Below are 19,703 nucleotides of genomic sequence, written 5' to 3'. Positions count from 1 at the left end.
CTGGGGTAATGTAAAGAATTTGCACAGAAACTGGGATTTTGATGGCACTAAAGGACCATCTATTCTGCCCATTTTTCCTGATGTGAGACTCAAACCATAATCACTTCTCGTTTCAGATTCTGGATCGCCATAAGCCTATCCCATGTATGTTAAAATGCACTTACTGTATTAGCCTCTACCACTTCTGCTGGGAGGCAAATAGTTCTTCAGTACAATAAATCCTCTGTATAAACAGAGCATCAGATACAGTATAAATACACGAGAGGTCTTTGTGGTTCTAGCAGAATGTGAAGATCACAAATCAAATGTTCTTTGCAGTATAATTTGTTGTTTTCAGTATATTGTGCTTCTGTCATTTAAATTAATTGAAGGTTATGTATAAAGATTCCCCAAGGGTGTGGTTATTACAGTGCCAGAGCGAGGAAACCTTTGAGCATTTGCTATGATAAAAGGAACACGTAGGTGTATAGACTGTCTCCACTACAGTATGAAAGGAGACAGCAGAATGCAATGATAACCATAATTACAGCAAAACAATAGTATTAACATACAACAAAGAGTTAAAACCAAACCCACTCAGGATCTCAATAAGAATTTCAAGCAAAACGTAGTGCTTATCTGATTAAAATAGTGGTGCAATCAGAACAGAGAATTGAAAGAATATTCTAACATTCTAACAAGCCATAGGGCCAAAAACCAACAGTTACCGAAACTATTCTATGGAACATTCATTCTAAAGTAAATAGCAACCCATTCCCACTAAACAAGAAATAACTAAATGAAGAATGCATAAGGCTTCCAGGTGTAAAAATGGTAAACAGCAATACCTCCTTCAGTAACATATATATATACACACACACACTAATATACACTAATATATGGGAATCTACAACAGCTCCCCAGAATGAGACAACCAAAATACATGGAAGAGGAAAAGGAGGAAAAACAACTTGTTTAATGTAAAATATACAGTATTTTCTTGTAGACGAAAAGAAACAAGTTCCATGGAAAATATCCAATACTAAGCTATGGCAGCATATTTAGTAATGTATTATGTAGTCAGTCATATCTCACTATAATTGAAGGGCTCCTATAGATATGAGGGTCTAATGCGCACTGTACAGCACTGCAGAATATGTTGGCACTCAGCGATAGTATGGATCACACTTCTAGGTATAGAACCATTTGTGAAACAAAGTAAAACATGAAAGAGGTTAGAGGAGAAGACTGGTGTTGGGTTTATCTTACACCTGTAACCTGTACTTTTATATTTAAGCCATGGAGACATATCTGGCAGCCATGTCCTAAGCAAGATATATATTATAGATTTAGGGTGTCCTGCTGGTACTATGGAAGAGCTAAAGACTACTCCTGGTTAAAATGTTACTAAAGATCACCGTTTAGCCCACTACAGATTAGACTGCCTACCCTCCCCCAACCGCAACAGGTAGAACAAGACCTACAACTGAACACAATCCTACAGAAAGCAACACAGACATGAGGGGTTCTATCAAAGCTCCCCACCTGTACAAACACCTGCCGTGTCCTGATCTCAGCTGGGTCTTCTTTATCTCCTTCCCAGAAGAACTGATCCAAACAATCACAAAGTCTGATAGCAATCCCACCACAGCAGGACCTCTTCAGAAACTCAAGACCAACCCCAACTTGCTCGGATCCCGTGATGTCTTTATGACTTGGTCAACACACAAACTCATGTAGATTCACTAAATCCTGCCCTCTACACCCTGCCCCTCCCCCGCTGCCCTCCCCCACCCCTCTCGGGATCCAGGCACCTGAAACTGGGGAGGAGCAGAAACTGGTTCTCCGGTCACACGTCAGGTGGTTTCGAGAGTCGTCCTGCATTTCTGTGTTGTTAGTGATCTGTATCTAGGATCGGTTTGGAAGGAGACTGAACTATTAGAATAAGTGTGTTCTGTAGAACTTGAGATGTTTGCTGTTGGCAGTGCTTTGTGACAACCCCTTCTGTCTGTCTTGATGGTTCCTGATGGAGCTCCATGGATCTTCTTTGATTCTCAGTACCTGTACAGCTGCTGATTATAATTCCCTGTGTCACTGCTGATATATATATATATATATATATATATATATATATATATATATATATACCCTCCTGTATAACTTGTATTCGTTCCATGTATAGCTGTATTGCTTCCAGAACCTGGCCATTGAGTGTTCTTGGTTCTCCAACCTATAGTACCTTTGGATATTGTCTGTATCTGCTTGCATCCCATGGGTCTGGTTGTATGTGTCTTGTGATACTCAATGTTGCCGACTATGAATGTAGTACGGTAACCACTAACCACATATGCCATTTCTGTCCAGGGCACATACACATTTTATATAAAAAGTAATGCCTGACACTGTGGAGTATGTAGGATTTATGAACTCACAGAATGGAATCAGTTGGTGGGTTATACATCTCACATAAAGCTTTGGGGTTTATTCACTAAATGGAGTTGTGGTTTAAACTTTTGCTGCAGGAAGAGCCTCATACCTTCCAACAATCATGGATTTTTGTGGGACAGGGTGCTGCTCCACTCATGCTTTTGGACTTAGTGGGGATGTTGGCCAGTTGGACAGATTCTTGACCGGCGCAAGGAGCTGTAAAATCAATGCAGCTACCATGTGACTACCTCCCAACGCTAGTGTTGCCAGGTGGCTATTCTGTAAGGTGTTTGGGTGGCCCTGCCCTGGCCCCACCTGTTTCCTGGACTGGCTTCACCCACTGGTGAACATACAATTTATGTAAAAGCTTTTTTATTAAACTTTACAGTCATAAATGTGAAAACATAAAACATCAAAATAATTGGTGAGAATTTGTTCCTCATCTCTTTTTATTTTTTTTTAGAAAAATTAACTTATTCTTTCATTACATCTCGCCAATGTTTTACATTTTACTGTAACATCTCCCTGATATTTACCACCTCACCATTACTTAGTGTCATAATCCCACCTTGTAGATTTCTTGCCCCCTATCATATATCCTTTGTCCCTGTCACAGTCCCAGTATAATATCCCCAGCCTGCCATATGCTTCACCCACATCTCCTTGTTGTACATCTCCTCAACCTCAATATTGTCTCCCACAGCCCCTGTACTGTAATCTGTTTTCTTTTATACCAACTTACATTATTTTATACACTTATATATATATAGTTATATACATGTGTGATTCGTATTTTTGTTATCCTTGCTTATATTTTACACACTAACATACTCACACATACACTAACATACCACCGCACACCCTAGCATACCTACACACACATACACTAAGATACTTACATACCCACACTAACATACTTACACACTCTAGGATACTTCCGCGCACACACACTAGCATAATTCCACACACACTAACATACTTATACACACTAACACAATTACATACACCCATACCTAGGCTGACAGGGGTCTCCATTACACCAGTGGTGTCAGCAATGGGAGATGATCTTCGTCACCGCGCCCCCTTTAGAGGGCGCAGGCCCAAGTGCCTTGCACCGGCTGGCCCCCTATTGTTCCACCTCTGCCTCCCAACAATTTGGACACCTGAAATGTTGGCGGTATAGTGCTTGGCTGGCTCTGCATCGTGCTAATTACAGTTTAAGATAAACGATAGATATGTATTAGTAACATTGTATCTTCTTTCTTTTTTCCATGATCCGAAATTTCTTGCCACAGATTGGCTGTTTAATTGGCCATACGGTACTTAAATCAATGGGAGTGTTCCTGTCACTTAATAACAGCGTAAGCAGCCAATCGGTGGAAGCAAAATGCTCCTATTGTGATCAATGGAAATACGTCACACATGTGCACTGTGGTCTAAACTGCATGCAGTCCTCAGAATGCGTCTCCTGGAGGGCATTTGGCTGGGGGCAGAGAAAGGGGCAAATGCGTTTAAATGGAACAGCGACTATTCAACGAGATGGGCTTTAAACCGTGTTGTTTCAGTGCCACTCCCTCTTTAATATATTTCTGATTTCCTATATGGACTTCAGCCTTGAACCTTTCACGGAGTATGAGTTAATTATTTTATGATAATCATTTTGTCGGCAGTAAAAGTCTACTTTTAATCTGTTTGTTTGGTTTATGATATTATTTAATCTGAGATTTACTAAACAGTTCACCCGTTCCCCAAGTCTTCCATATACTGTCATTCTATGATCTATCAAACATTATGTCACAATCTTTGATGGTTTAAGCGGTTCGAGCAACCATGGCAAATCTGCCAGCTGACCCACTTTAGGAAGGATGGTTCCTCTTTGCATCTCAAAGCGCTCACTCTCTGTTTCTTCCCTCGATGTCTCTTTTTGTTCTAGGAGCTCAGAATGTTTGCTGGGTATAAGTGTCCCACAGTGTTCTCCAAGCCCACCGGTCCCATTATTTTGTATAGAAATAGCAGGAAACTGGTTTATACACGGGGGACACAAGTTTCGGTAAAATTATCTGCATCTAATCAATGACGGGTTTACAGTGTTTTGGGACTCAAATTCAGACATCTTTAAGATATATAGAGAAACGGGAACTTTCATCAGCTTGGTTCTAAAGCTCCTGCATGTCCTTGGTGGCCCCCAAAGGCTTCTTGGTGCACAAGTGGATCTTTTGACGTTGGTACATTTTGTACTTAAGAATTTTGTGATTATTTATTGTCAGCCACTGCAGTGTTTATCACATCACTGATTGTTTATAAGAAGTTTATACCTAAGTTGTATTAAATCCATAATATAACTGTACACGATAATTATAATTTCTCACAGTTATAAAGCACCTATACATACATCTTCTGTATATTGCGGGCTAAGTATATATATATATATATATATATATACTTGTTTCTTCAATCATGCAGTACTTTAAGCGATGGATAAAAGTAATTTTAGAAACTGCTGTTCCTTATTACGATAACAATCATTATGTGTATTAGTAAAGCACAGATAGGCTAGTCACTTGAATTAATCTTATCAGCACAGGCCAATAACTTAACATATAAACAGTCCATTTACTCTACTTATCAAAAGTAAATTACATTACAGAATGAGGCTGATAATGTGTTTGATAAAATGGTTCTACTAGAATTTTCTAATGTTTTACTTTATTACACATTTATAGTAATCAGCACAATAAAATGTATAGTTAAAACACACTAAATAAGGCAACTTTTGGTGACAGTTCTGCAAAGGGCCCATTGCATGGGTTTGTTTAGTGTATAGAAACGTAAAGTGTAGGATCTGGGAATAGCGGCCTGCCTGCTTTAAAACAGTTTCTTGTGTGCATGGGAGCAGCTATCTGCACCTCTATTCCTCCCCAGGAACGTATATCTGCCCTATAGTTAAGTTGCTAATTGCTGTTGATTTGTTGGCGGTAACTTCAGGACAAGAACTGTGTTGACTTAAATTCCTTAAGGTGAATTCTGAACCTAAATACCTCCTAAACATTACAAAAAGCACACATCATGGGTAGTTTTTTTAATTGTAATAAAAAGTCTCTTGTGTACACCATCCCTTTTCTGCAGAGAATATAACTTGAACAAAAGATATTTCACTTTTGTAAACAGAACCAAAGTTGGTTTTCTTTTTATTTATTTTTTAAAGGGCAGGACACAAACAAATGTATCCGGAGACTGGACTTGTAATTCAACAATGTGCGTTACAAAACAAACAATTATTTACAGATTTCATGCTTTAGCCCAAGATAAAACTTTAGTCTTTAGTTCGCTTAGATAAATAGAGGTCTCTTCAATAAGGGCCGGTTCTGGATCAAACGGCACCACAAGTCAGAGAACTCTGATTCTGCTCCTTTTATTTCCGTTTTAGATATCATTATGTCTTTACACAATTATTGTGTGTTTATGCAGTTTAGTTTATAAACATCTTGGGCTCTCCCTAAGAAGAATACACCATTGCCCGATGCCCCTCGGTTTCAGGCACTCCAGGCAGCTGCTTCAACTAAAGATACCTCGGTCAGATATCCTATACAGCATGAAGCCACTTCAGCCAAAGAGAGAAATTCAACTGGAAACATAGAATTTGATGGCAGAATCATTCGGTGCACCTAGTCTCACTATTTCGTCCTTCTTTAAAGACTCAAAATCTTAAATTAATGGAAAAGAATACTTTCCATTGGGGGAGGTCTTACAACATTTAGCCTGTCAATATGCTCAATATGTACTACCAAGTCAAGTCCCAAACACATTCACAGAAAGGGAATGCATACAAGGCCAAAAGGAACACATTAATGATCCAGCTACGATGTAAATGCTGCCGTATGTCATTGTTACTCAAGGCACCTTGGTGAATATATGTGGAACTGCATGTAAAACATAGGGGGGATATTGCCACTCATTGCCATCCCTTTTCTGGTTTTCATGTTTAGAAATACGGTCATTTATACAACTTTTGTTCATGAGTAAAGGCGTTTATAACAATCATTTATTTTTTAAATGAAAATAACTTTGTTATTTAACTATTAGGATTACAAGTGTATTAAAACAGCTAAAATAAAAATAAAATAATACACATGAAATGGGATGACAAAAAAAAATGAATATTAAATTCACATTCTATTGTGATATTTACAGACAAGGCACTATTTTCCAATAAAAAGACTAATTGTATCCATTGTCCCAGTTCATGACTTTGTCATATTCCTGAATCCTGCGTTTAATGTGGGAAAGTTTATTCTTTAGGTATTCGCAGCGTTCCTTCTTTTCCAAAAAAGTAGGATCCTGTATAATAAGAAAAGAGAAATAAACAAAAGGCTACAAACACATTTCACAATCTCATTACTGTATTTCTCAGTCTTGAACTTGTGCATGCAGCCCAGTATAAACGTGGAACTTTTTACGCTTATGTTTCCTAGTGATTTTTCTGGCACAATATAAAAAATGTATCGCATCTAAGCGGATGACAAATGGGTGTCGATTTTGCACGGCAGATTTAACCCCTTCACGACAAAGCCTGTATATGTACGGGCTCACAAAGCATTGCCCTTAATGGGTTCAAGGACAATCCGTTGTCCTTAAGGGGTTAAACCTAGGGCAAAACAGCCGGTTGCCCCACAGTAATCATTCTGCCAAGATCTATTTTCTCTCTCTCTCCGCTCTGCCACCCATACCTGTGACCAGGCCCAGACTGGCCATCTGCCCGGTGGGAGCTGGCTGACGAAGTCCCATACTCGCCCCATCAGCTGCTCCAGTGGCAGATTTGGTGCTGCAGAGTGTGGCCGGCAGCTGGATATACCCGGCAGCTGAATATGCCCAGCCGCGCGCTACATTAACAAGAAAGGTAGCATGCTGCTGCTGCTGCGCATGGTGGGTAATCGCGCTGAAGCAATAATAGAAGTTAATTGTACTCACATTCTTCTTCTTCTGATATTCCTGGAGAACTTTAGAAATCCTCTCATATTCCTGTGGAGGGGGAGAAAGGTTAAAATGTTCATAAGCAAATTGTGTGTAGCTTAATACAGATAACAATTACTGGTATCACAGATCTTTCCATGTGCTTAAAATAAATAACATCGTACTGCAGATTAATGTTTGTGTTCTTATTTTTGTCCATTATTTTGAAGTGAGAAAAGGGGGGGTACAGTAGGTAGATTTTTTTTCCCAGCACGCTGGCATGTTAATAAAAAAAACCCAGACAATGTACAAAAAAGGGACACGAGTGACGGCCAGGATATAATATAGAGTCAAACAACAGAAAAACACATACAGGCGGGAGCCATATGCGGAAAGAAAATAGCGGGAACGTATGGGTAAAATAGAGCGAACCCGGAATTACGGGTACCGAAGAGTAAAGAAAAAAGAAACAGAAATAGGCTGAGTTTTCACTACATTTTCCAAGGTGCGTTATGATTACTTTCTACGAGAGTAGACGCCTTGTCAGGAAAAGTACCAGCTATGTTAATCACACGACACAATCATAAGTATTAGGCACTCAGAGAACATCACTAAAAATAGGCCCCACTGGGATAATTAGCAGCATGTTTTGCATTAACTGGTTCGGCAATGCGGCTTCCTCTATACATTGCAAGGGACGTCCTCGTATAGTTAGGGGAAAGGTTTCTGTAAAAGTTACAATATATTGGCGTCTGCCGCATAACCAACGGATCATTTCTTAAGGTGAATTATGTTGAAAAACGAGCAGTAATGCACGGTGAATAAACTATACCCAACGAAATGACAAAGTGTTACGAGGGGTAATGGTGATTCGCACTGCCTACTTTTTGTTGGCTCAAATAAAGAAAAACCGTAAGCTATTTTGTTATTGAAAATGCTATATACTGGACAGTTGAAAGCGGCAATTTCAGTGGAATATTAAAACAATTTGTAGGAACAGGTAAGTGGATGCACGATGCCGTGTGAAGCATTCTCCATGTATATGAATTCTCAGGTCAGCCCGGGAATGCAGGCAGGTCCCATGGCCTTGTGGGGACAGGTCTGTATGGAATGTATAAACTATAACGAAAAGAGTAACTGGAACAACAGGACTGACGTGCCATAAACACACTCTGTTGGGATAACCACAGAACTTTAAACGTTTCTAGTTAGAGGGGAAACGGAAGGTTAAAGACGGAGAAGTAACGGTTAATTAGATTGTCAATAATACTAATTTACACTGATTAATCTGCCCTTTTATGCACACGTCTGATAACATTTAATAACTCATTCCCTACTACAGGTCATAGTATAACCATTCTATAGTTTTATGACCTACTCCATTTCCAGGATGGTTGGCCTAGTTTGACTGTTAATTAAAACAATGGATATATATCTAGAACTAGGAGACGATCCATCATAGCGTGAGAAGTCACCCAAGTGACCAACGGAATGGTTGTTCGGATGAGAAGACTCCGTCTCAATTGGTAGCTTTTTATACATGACCTTTATGTTTTTCTAAGTAAATAAAACTGTATTGTGATTTGGTATTGTGGCCACATAGAGGAATGTATTCAATAAGAGGGAGCGCTTGCAAAAAGAGTACTGCTTTCAACTCCTTGACTTTACAATATTTTATGAAAGTCCAACCCCAATGAGCCCTGAAAAATGTATAATCAAACCAGTGAAATATCTTTTTGTCCTCCATCCCTATAGAAGTAGTGGTATATCTATAAAAGATGTGCCAAGGTGTCCCTTGGACATACCAGTGCGGCCTAGCATTTTAAGCAGTGGCAGGGCCACCGAGTTTCATAGGATAATTTCCAGGTGCTCCTTACTGCGTTACCAACTCAATGCCTTTCCTCTGTCTTTGCATGAAAATATGTATGCGGGGTACTACTGTAAATCGGGGGATGTTGGCAAAGATAAACCAGGCCATTGTTCAGCAGCGGCACCTATTGTGTAGAAGAAATTTCAAATGAGCGTGTTTTCTCTCTTTTAGTGTAGGTGTTTCGATATACGGCACTAGCACAAATTATTGTTTTGTAAGTTTCTATAGGCTACTTGTTCTGAAAATAATTTGTGTTTTTGCTGGATAAACATCTGTGTTGACCCTTTATAATAAGCAATGAAGCAAAGGAGATGAAACCAAAACTCTCCTGCAAACTCTCCCTTTATTAACCCCGTAGGAATTGAACCGAAGGATAAACAGCAGTGTCAGAACCAAGTACTAGAAAAAAAAAACGTTAAGAACATTTAAAAAAAAGTCAAAAGAAAGGCGATCCCTGAACAGAAAAAAAAGTACAGACACTCAAATGCCATTAAAGCTTTCATGGACCCAGATTCCAGTACATGTATGGCCTTTTAGTGGTAATTTGTAGAAGGTCCATCTTGGACTAGATCAATACTCAGGTCATGAGTCCTAGCACTGAATATAACAAACACACTACTATAGCTGTTCTGTCTCAGAAGAAGGATTTTGATCTTTGATGAAGGGACAGATGAGTGAGAAGTTTTGGGTGATTTCTTCTCGTGCCAACATGCATGAGTGTGGTGCTGTAGACAGGGGAATAGGCAGCTAAAAGCCCTGAAGATATTTTAAGTAAAAGAAAATGTCAGAACTAAACATATTTTAACTATTTTAGTTACTATCATATTTATTCTCCCTCCATAGTTGACATGTCATCTTATGCTAGGCTAATGGGGACTCTCGCGTCTGTTCGATGTGCCCCCTCCGCTCACTGCAATGGAGGGGAATCGCTGGGATTTCTGCAAACCACTGAACCTTACAAGGATTTCTACTGTCATCTGCCTGACAATGTCAGAATGTATTTGCATTTGAGGGGTGCAAAATCATTTACAAATTAATTTTGACGAATGGTTGCTGATTTTGAACAGCGCAAGACAAGCAACCTAGAGGGAACCATATAATCAGATTGGGTGTTGGGTAAAATGACCACTGCATACATCTGTTGGGATGCACACTTTTACTGTAAAAATCTGCACATCAGAGGCATTAAGGGGAGACACTTACGTGTTGGTTCTCTGGATTTCGAGGGAGTTTGCACATTATCGCATCCAGGTCACTGAATTTTTTTAGGACAGCTTGAACCTCAGCCGAGAGCTCTTTGTACTCAGCAAATTGATCGTTGAACACGGCTTTATACCGATCCCGCTCATCATCAGATTTAATTACCTGGTATTTCCTTTAAAAAACAAAAACATAATACATAGAAAGGTTATTACAGAAAAGAATAATTTTGAATCATTTTGGCAGATTTTATTACCATTGTAATCCAGAATCCCAATGACAATTAATATTTGTACAAAAAAAGTCTAAATATTTTTAAGACTACATAGCTCACAAATGAAGGTAAAATAGATAGAACTAAGTTACTATATAGGAAAAAAAAAAAAGCAAAATGACATAGTGCCTGATGTGCATTTTATAAAGTGCTGGTGTATGATGTCATAAGGACTGCAGGAAAACATAAGCTGCAGATATTACATAATACCAACTTGCCCTTCGAATGAAACTGCATCTTATATATAAATGAGATCCAACTTACGCCACATAGTCAGGCATCACGATAGGCTTTGGGATATGGCCTGCTGGAATATATCCGCTGAGAAGCTCAGGTTTCATCTCAAGCATCTTTATGTTTCTTTGCTGATTTAAAACATCTTGAACGTGCCCACTCCCCATGGCCACGTCACGCTGAAACAACAAACTTTAATTACACGTCAAAATAAACCCAGGGGTACAGGGCACTTATAGATAAATCACAGGTAGTCTAACAAATACCTCGGATACACATAACCCCTTCGATTAACATTATCTTGCAGAAATCATTAATGTCTACGTTCTCTTCTCCTTATGCATATCCATCAGATTCCGTAGTGTTGGACAATCAGCACAACAGCTTTAATCACAGATAATTAAGAATTACATTTATTTACATAGCACCAGCAACACCGTACCAATAAAAATTAAGACATATTGGTAGAGAATAGAATGTCCAATCTATTGTACAGTATTTAGGTTTTGAAAATTGTGGATTTTAGTAAACTTTTTTACTAAATTAGACAAATCCTCCTTAAAATCTATGGTGAAGATTAAAAATGAATATGTGTTATCTACCACCATGTCATAATAATATTTTCACCTAAAAAAGTATACAATATTAAACTCTTACTGATTACAGCAATTCTTTCTGCTGCCGGCTTGCTAGTCAAAGAATGTTTTCTTAGGACCCGAGGGTGGGAAACACCCAGATTTATATGATAAAAAACATACAGCTGTGAAAATGCAACCTGGTACAATCTGACTCTCTTTGAAAACAACTTCTGTTTACGCCGCAAATTCCAAAAATGTTATGACGTTTTCTTTATATCTCTCTAGTTTGCTATTTGTTTGGAAACGCCAAACAACTCAGACACACAAATTAAATGTATTATATAATATACAGTAAAATTATATTATGTTATTGTGTTTCAGAACTATTTAAGCCTACTGCTTGGTTAAACTGTCAAACTATATTAAAACAAAGTGCTACCTTTGCCCTAAATAGCTTGTGAGTGCCACCTTTGCCCCAAGTGGCTTATCAGTGCCATCCTAACCCCCAGTCTGCCTGTGCCATTTATGCTCACATGCACTTATGGACATTCACGCTCACATGCCAACATACATACATAGCCCTTCCCACCCGCAGCTATCTGTCCGGCTGCTTGCACACTGTGCGGGCAGCCTCGGTTTTTCAGAAGGGACACGTGATGTAACATGATGTGACCCTGATCCGTTCCTGTCTCCCCGTGCTGGTTCAACATAGTTTAGAAAGGGCTCATCCGACTTGGGCCAAGCTGGAAGGGTCGGAAGGGCACTTTCTAATTTACTTTGAACCGGCACAGGGAGACAGGAACAAGTGGTAGTCTCACCACTGCCTAACAGCATAAAATACATCCTCTGATTTTGCTTTAAAAAGAACATGGTTATCTGGATGAGTCCGATTGTGGCATGAAAAAACTCCAAAACACTTGAACTCCCCTGACATCGATTTACAAGGCCCATTATACTTCCCAACAAGGTCAGTTTGTGAGTTAGATGTTACATGAATGTGATGTACCGCTGCCAGCATATACTGCTGGCACCGCTCATGAGTGAAACACAAAGTGTGGTATATATGCAACTGCTGTAGTTGATTGGTAACCTATAATAAAAGTGTAATCACTCTGGGATCCTGTTGCCTTTACATGTTTGAACCTGCGTGTTGGAGCGTTTGTCTGCACACGCACACTGCCTGACAGAGCCGTGCGAAGCCTGGATTGGTTGATATTTGGAGCTCCAGTGATGCAACGTCACAGCGCTACTGAGCAGCAAGCGTAGATCACGCCATGGCGGCTTCATCCAAGCTCTGATGACCCCAGTGTTTTCTCCCAACAGTGAAAGCAGAACATGAGCAAATTGCAAAGGGGCAAGGGATGACTGGGTTTTAAAAATCATCCCCAACACAAGGCAACAAAACCACTCTCTTATGCTTTTGTGGTCTGCCACACAAGCAGCAATACAGGCATGTGGGAGGCATAGGCATTTGCCCAGGCTGAGGATGCCTAGTGGCTAGTCAGAACCCGCATACAAATGGACCACACGCATCCACCTCACTAACAGAAAGAAAGCTGTAAAGGTTTGTGGAGTAGATTCATCCATAAAAACATCAGGTTCCCCAAGAAGCTAATTTTAATGCATTTATCTCTGATTAGTCTGCATGTCTGTAAAATTCCCTTACTAAATATATACGTCACAAGAGCAATAGGAACAGTGGCTCCTGTCCTACCTACATCTATGCCTCAGCAAAGGTTTCTCACATTGTAGGTACACATCCAATGCATATTTAAATTCCTTCATTGTATTAAACTAGACTACATCTACAGAAAGGCTGTTCCACCTATCTACCACCCTGTTATGAGAACAAACACATAAAAAACAAAAATGAAAATGATGAAACATAAGAGAAGCAAAATAGAAATTATGACACAACAAAAACCTAGCCGTAAACTCATTATATAAAATAAGTAGGTTCTTCTGATTAAGCCAAACGATAAGCAGGCTAAGAGCGGCTGTACAGGTTTCAAAAAACCTACAGCTAATATATTGAGTGCTCCTACTGCTTTAATCATCTGAAATGTACCCAGATGCCCATACTGTTTTCATGAGTGAATATTAAAGTACTTATTAGGCGCTTTACTAAAGATTTTTAAACTTTGGTAGCAGGAAAGTGGCTGCATTGAAATGAAACACGCATGCGTGGGGGGGGTCTCGTTAGACAAGTAACCTCGCGTGAGCCATCGCTGGAGCCGGCTGGAAGAAGCTCCCTCTTCCATTTTGCCGGGCAGGAGATGTGTGTTTCACTGCAACACATCTTCGGCAAACCAAAGGAGCCGTGGGCAGACAAACAGATCTAACGTATAGAGAGGATTCTGATAATCAATGCATCCTTCTATACACTTGGGAATAAAGTTAATGTTACGTTAACAAGTCAGTCTGCATGTATTAAAGTGCACATTAGGGCTGTATGGTATCTTTTATAGTAACTCTGCATGATTTGTAAGGATAAAAGTTACCGTATTTGCTCGATTATAAGACGAGGTTTTTTTCAGAGCAAATGCTCTGAAAAATACCCCTCGTCTTCTAATCGGGGTCGTCTTCTAATCAGACCTCAAATAGAGTCTGATTAGGAGACTAAGATCCAGATCCCCCGCACCGCTGCAGGGGACCTGGATCCTCCTGTCTCACCCCCCCCCCCATCATACACACACTTACCGGTGCTTCCTGCTGTATTGCCGGGGCAGCGGGTTGACGTCTACGCGATCCGCGTAGACAACGTCCGCTGCAGCCGGAAGGAGGTGTGGCTAGCAGCGGGGGTTGTCTGCGTCCGTCGCGCAAACCTTCCCCGACTGTCAGAGATCAGAGTTCCCCGCACCGGTGCGGGGAACTCTGATCTCTGACAGCCGGGGAAAGTATACGCGACGGACGCAGACAAACCCCCGCTGCCAACTCCACCTCCTTCCGGCTGCAGCAGAAGGCGACGTCAACCCGCTGCCCCGGCTGGAAGCACCGGTAAGAGAGGGCTGAGAGGGGAGGGGAGGGGAGAGTGTGTGTGTGTGTGTGTGTGTTAGTTAAATGGGGGTATAGGGTGTGTGTGTGTGTGTGTGTGTGTGTTAAATGGGGGCATAGGGCATTTCTGGAGTGGCGTTAAGGGGGCATTTAATAGAGCACTCTGCCTCCTGAAATGCCTTATACACCTATATGCCACTCTGCCCCATAATATGCATTTTAACCCCCTGAATGCCAGAGTGGCATATAGGGGTATAAGGCATTTCTGGAGGCAGAGTGCTCTATACAATGCCTTTTAACTCCCTTAATGCCACTCTGCCTCCTGAAATGCCTTATACCTCCCTATATGCCACTCTGCCCCATAATATGCATTTTAACCCCCTAAATGCCAGAATGGGATATAGGGGTATAAGGCATTTCTGGAGGCAGAGTGGCATATAGGGGTATAAGGCATTTCTGGAGGCAGAGTGGCACATAGGGGGTCAAAAGGCATACCATGGGGCACAGTGGCATATAGAGGGTTAAAAGGCATATCATGGGCCACAGTGCCATATTGGAGTGGCAAGCCTGGGGGCAGATGTGCGTAACTGGGGGACAGGTTGGAAAATACAAGAAATAAAAACAAAAAAAATATTTTTCTCAATCATAGCTTTTATTAAAAAAAATAGTTTACATGAATTAACATTTACTGGTAAAACTTTTTTCCTTTAGGGTCGTCTTATATTCAGGCTTTTTCTTTTTTTCCTAAGTTAATATTCAGATTTTGGGGGGTCGTCTTATAATCAGGGTCGTCTTATAATCGAGCAAATACGGTATTTTATCCAGGACATTAATTTATGAACTCCAACATGGTTCTGAAAGGATGTGTCTTTAATACAGGCTGGTGTCAAACTCGTTCATGATCTATGCAGATACTCCTGAGGAAGCAATTTTGTTTCAACAATTATGGCTTACCATGGCTTTTTGTGGATGATTCTGCGAATGGTTCTGTGATGACTTCATCTATCAAGTAAAACACACGAGGTGCGATTATCATGTCAGATATAAATGGTTGTAGGACAGACATCAATGCAAGTACATTTACCTGCAATGTGCTCCCCTAAATGATTCCTTCTACTTTTCAGCAAATGTTTTAGGTAAAAGTCTTCAGACTCCAGCTTTTACAATTGTTCAATAGCACAAAGTATATAATAAACCCAATATCCATAAAGGCTACTCCGAGTGTATGTAGAATACAATACCTTTATTAGTAAATTCACCAATAAGAAATGATTTCTCTGAAATCAGGTTACACATGGCCTGGCGTTTGGTAATAACGGGAGGATAAAGAGAGGATGAAAGGCTATGTTGGCATAGCTGCCAAAAGGGCTACTTAAATGTTTGTGGTTTCTGTGGGTAGAATTGATTGTTCATTTTGATAACCCTTGATTAACAGACTTTAGTAGACAATAGCAGAGCAGAGCTTGCAACAGCACTTGTAAAATAAATGCACATGTGGACCATAGCCCTTATAGAACACCAATATCAGCTGGGACCAAAATGTGTGTAATACACCAATATATGAGTAAGCAAGGAGACTAAGACTTATGTTTGAGACGTCACCATGCTATAAAAAGATTAAAAAAACAACTAAAAATACCATAAAAAAAACGTACCTCTTGCTCTATAAATTCACGTCTCCTCCTGGCACCTTCATGTCTCCAAAGCTTCAGGGAAACTATCCCACTTATGAGATACACAAGCATGGTGACAAACAGGAAAATGATAGCAGCAGTCTGGCCTCCTTCGACACGACAAAATGATGCATTTATCGGGGTGTTAAACAATTGATAATAGCAAAGCCCCCCGCGGTTTGTGTCGTTGACATAAACAATAGCGGCAGCCATGTATAGAATAAACAGACAGATGTTAATTCCGAATTCAGTCAAAGGCCACCAGTCGGAATCCAGAAGAATGGTGCGGTAATACATGGACATCCCAAGAACAAGAAGGATTATAGTCACTACCCAGGCAACACCTGCCACCACAAGAATAAAAGGTGTCTTGGGCCCACTATAGTAGTAGCCTCCCTGCATGCTAGCCGTGTATCCATAAGGCTGGGAGTACCCAAACATATTGTACCATTCATTGTCTTTGTGGATGTACGCGGTGACACAGGCAAAGACACCGGCCCCAAGCAAAAGTTCCACCACACACAAAATCCTCAGCAAGCCCGGCCAAGACTTCATGTAGGAATATCTCAAGTTATATTCTTCCACTTTCTCACTGTAAGTCTTCACTGTATGAGCCGGGCGATCCAATGAGTCATATGGGTCATGGGGAAGCATGGCTTCAGCTTCTCTCTTTGAGTTGTAACTTCCTCCTGACCCACCGTAAGGATCTCTGTAAGAACTTGCTGTAGCTTTCGAGTCTACCGCTGAGCTTCTCTCATGTTTTTGTGATGAAGTTATGGATGGTGACTGTGGTGGGGAGCACTGAACTCCACCGGAAATATAGTTAATATCTGACATTGGTTCTTCCCATTGGTTGTCCTTTTTTCCCTTAAAGAAGTTCTTCCATGAATCTGGAATAAATCGCCTTACGGGTCTAAGTTCAAGGGCTGTGACTGGTTCTTCACTATCGCTTGGATAAAACTCAGGCCCAAATGGAGGAGCAAGGGGTAGGGGAGGTGGAGGCAAGGGGTCCGCGCTTAGTGCCAACTCACAGTTTTGAAAGCTCTGAAGGTTTTCAGAATAATGAGAGTCTAATGGTACCTCATCATAATGTACCCCTCTCCCATTGGAACTTCTGCCTTTAGATCTTGGTGCTGAAGAAGGGCCTCCTGCAGACATTTGTGGGAGATTGCTGCATTACACACACAAAACAAAAAAAAAAAGAATTGCATTACTATAAAAAAAATGTCAGTAACCATATTAGAAAATTCCAGGAGCTAGAGCTTTGTGTTCAAAGAGGAAAAGAGATTCTGGTGTCTTTCTTTATAATATATATATATATATATATATATATATATATATATATATATATATATATATATATATATATATATATATATGGTATATATGTTGTCTACTGGAGCCACTGAATTTTAATAATCTTTCCATTATTTTTGGAATATCAGCCAGTTATTAAAATGATGTGTCCATAAAAAAAGCATTTTAACTACACTAACCTACCAAGCAGTTACCAACCTCTCCATCTTCTTCTCATTATACCCTCCGTGACCCCACTTCATCCAATTCCCGACATTCTCTACTATAAGATCATCGCTACATCCAGGAGCTGCATTCGCAAAAATATTGGCAACCACAGCCGCTGCTACAGTTTCCGTTTACACATATGTAAAAATATATATGACGAACACCTTTGTAGCTACAGGAGCAGACTTACACACTTAGTAATTAAATAAGACTTTCAAATCCTAAATCATTGGTGGATGAGTAGGACCAGGAACTGTTTTCCTCCTTTGGAAAAAGAAAATGATGATGATGATGATGATGTTAAACAAAAATCCAAACACAGACCATCACACATATGTGATAAGAAAACCAAAACAACAGTATGCAGATAACAAGTGTAAAGGTAAAATCAGACTGTATAATCACTTTGACGTTTCCAGCATGAGAAGCGTATTTATATTGATTGGATGCTACAGAACCTACCGCCGTTAATAAAAGTGGTGTTTAGCTACACACTGAACCGATCTCTAGTATTAACTACTCAGCAGACGACATATCTAAATAAAATAAAAAAATCTTAGTGAGAATCAAATGATGGAGAATTATGTTAGTTGTTAATTATTGTGCATTATTTATCAGGGAAGTAACATATGATGTCAGTCACTTGAGCAGACTGATACACAGCAATTACATGACAGATCAGGGCCACATCATGTGTATTTAACAAATGCGCTGATGTCATGCCAATGACATAGTACCTGCGCATCACAGAAACCAGCTGCAGACACCCCCATTTATGCCCATTCAATATACAGCTCAGTGCGATGATAATATCAGGTTTAAACCTGATTATTTCAGGGTAATTTGTGTGTGGGGGGGTATATTTTATTCAGTGTACAGAATTGATAGATTATCACTGATGGAAATACCTACAGAATCCTTGCAAAGAATGATAACATTTGGTGCTTGTTTGTGTTCGTTTTTCCATTAAATGACCCCATTTCTCCTATCTTCAGTAGTTTCCCATATATATATATATATATATATATATATATATATATATATATATATATATATATATATATATACACACACACACACACACACGTATCTATATATCTATAACACAATATATAAATATAGGCAAACGCTTCCACTTTTATGGAGACTGCTGGAGCACTTTTGTAAGTTTGTCTGAGAGTGCTGAGAGTTACACCACAGCCACAAGGCATCAAATGACATGCACATGCGTGTTGGGGTTAGTGTAAGGGGCAATTAGAACCCACCTGCTGTGCATGAGCCGAGAAAGATGATCAGCAAGACTCTGTAAACATCTCTCTCCACCCCTTCTGTCTCTACCCAGGACCACTCTCACTCCGTACGGCCGTCTCCCACCTGACGTCCCCTCTCTTTCTTTATAAAAGTTGCAGCAGACTTTTGGGCTCCGTTAAACTCGTGTCGTTGGTGGTCTAATGCCCTCCAGAGACATACAATAGAGACAAACACTCTCACCTGAAACAGGCACTCTCCCCCGGGGACAGGCGTCCGCTCTCGGTCACGTGACGCCCACGGCACGACGTCGCCGACACGCCCCTCTCTGCAGGTAGGCAGTGTGTGACTCACCTACACAGGGAGCGGCGGGCGCGAGCAGGTTCCTTCCGGCTGCTCCTTCCTGTGTGTGGATCGCGTGCTTGTTTATGTGTCAAGCTTCGGTAGAGGGTCTCCTGAGCGGGAATGCTGACTGAGGGAGAAATGAGTCGGGGTCCCGGAGGTTATCCTCCCGTTCTCACAAGAACAACAAGAAAATCTAACTAAATAAAAGATATTAGGGAATAATTGACTTTTTGAATGTTTTGTAATAATTTGGTAAATCATGTGGGCAAAATCACAGAACAGGGGATCTCAATATGTACGGCTTGGAGGAGAGCGGAGATGCCATTGAAACATTTAAAGGGAAGCTTATTTCAGAGGAGAAATGTAAGAAGTACATTATTGAGATGGTGGTAGATAAGTGGAACAGC

General features: G+C 40.3%; 1 protein-coding gene across 1 annotated transcript; it reads right to left on the bottom strand.

Annotated features, from left to right (window-relative positions):
- Positions 1–6,624: 6,624 nt before the first annotated feature.
- On the bottom strand, positions 6,625–17,337 carry LOC149303081 (MARVEL domain-containing protein 2-like). Its single transcript, XM_089481827.1, has 5 exons — positions 16,162–17,337; positions 10,965–11,113; positions 10,430–10,601; positions 7,375–7,425; positions 6,625–6,744 (listed from the first exon to the last, which is right to left on the bottom strand). The coding sequence occupies exons 1-5, from the start codon at positions 17,335–17,337 to the stop codon at positions 6,625–6,627; spliced, it is 1,668 nt and encodes a 555-aa protein (XP_089337953.1).
- Positions 17,338–19,703: the final 2,366 nt, after the last annotated feature.

The sequence above is a fragment of the Sceloporus occidentalis genome, unplaced genomic scaffold, assembly GCF_023333645.1.
Source record: "Sceloporus occidentalis isolate IW3139 unplaced genomic scaffold, rSceOcc1.0.p SCAF_16, whole genome shotgun sequence".
Taxonomy (NCBI): Eukaryota; Metazoa; Chordata; class Lepidosauria; order Squamata; family Phrynosomatidae; genus Sceloporus; species Sceloporus occidentalis.
The sequence above is the reverse complement of the archived record's forward strand: the minus strand, read 5'-3'. Positions and strand labels throughout refer to the sequence as shown.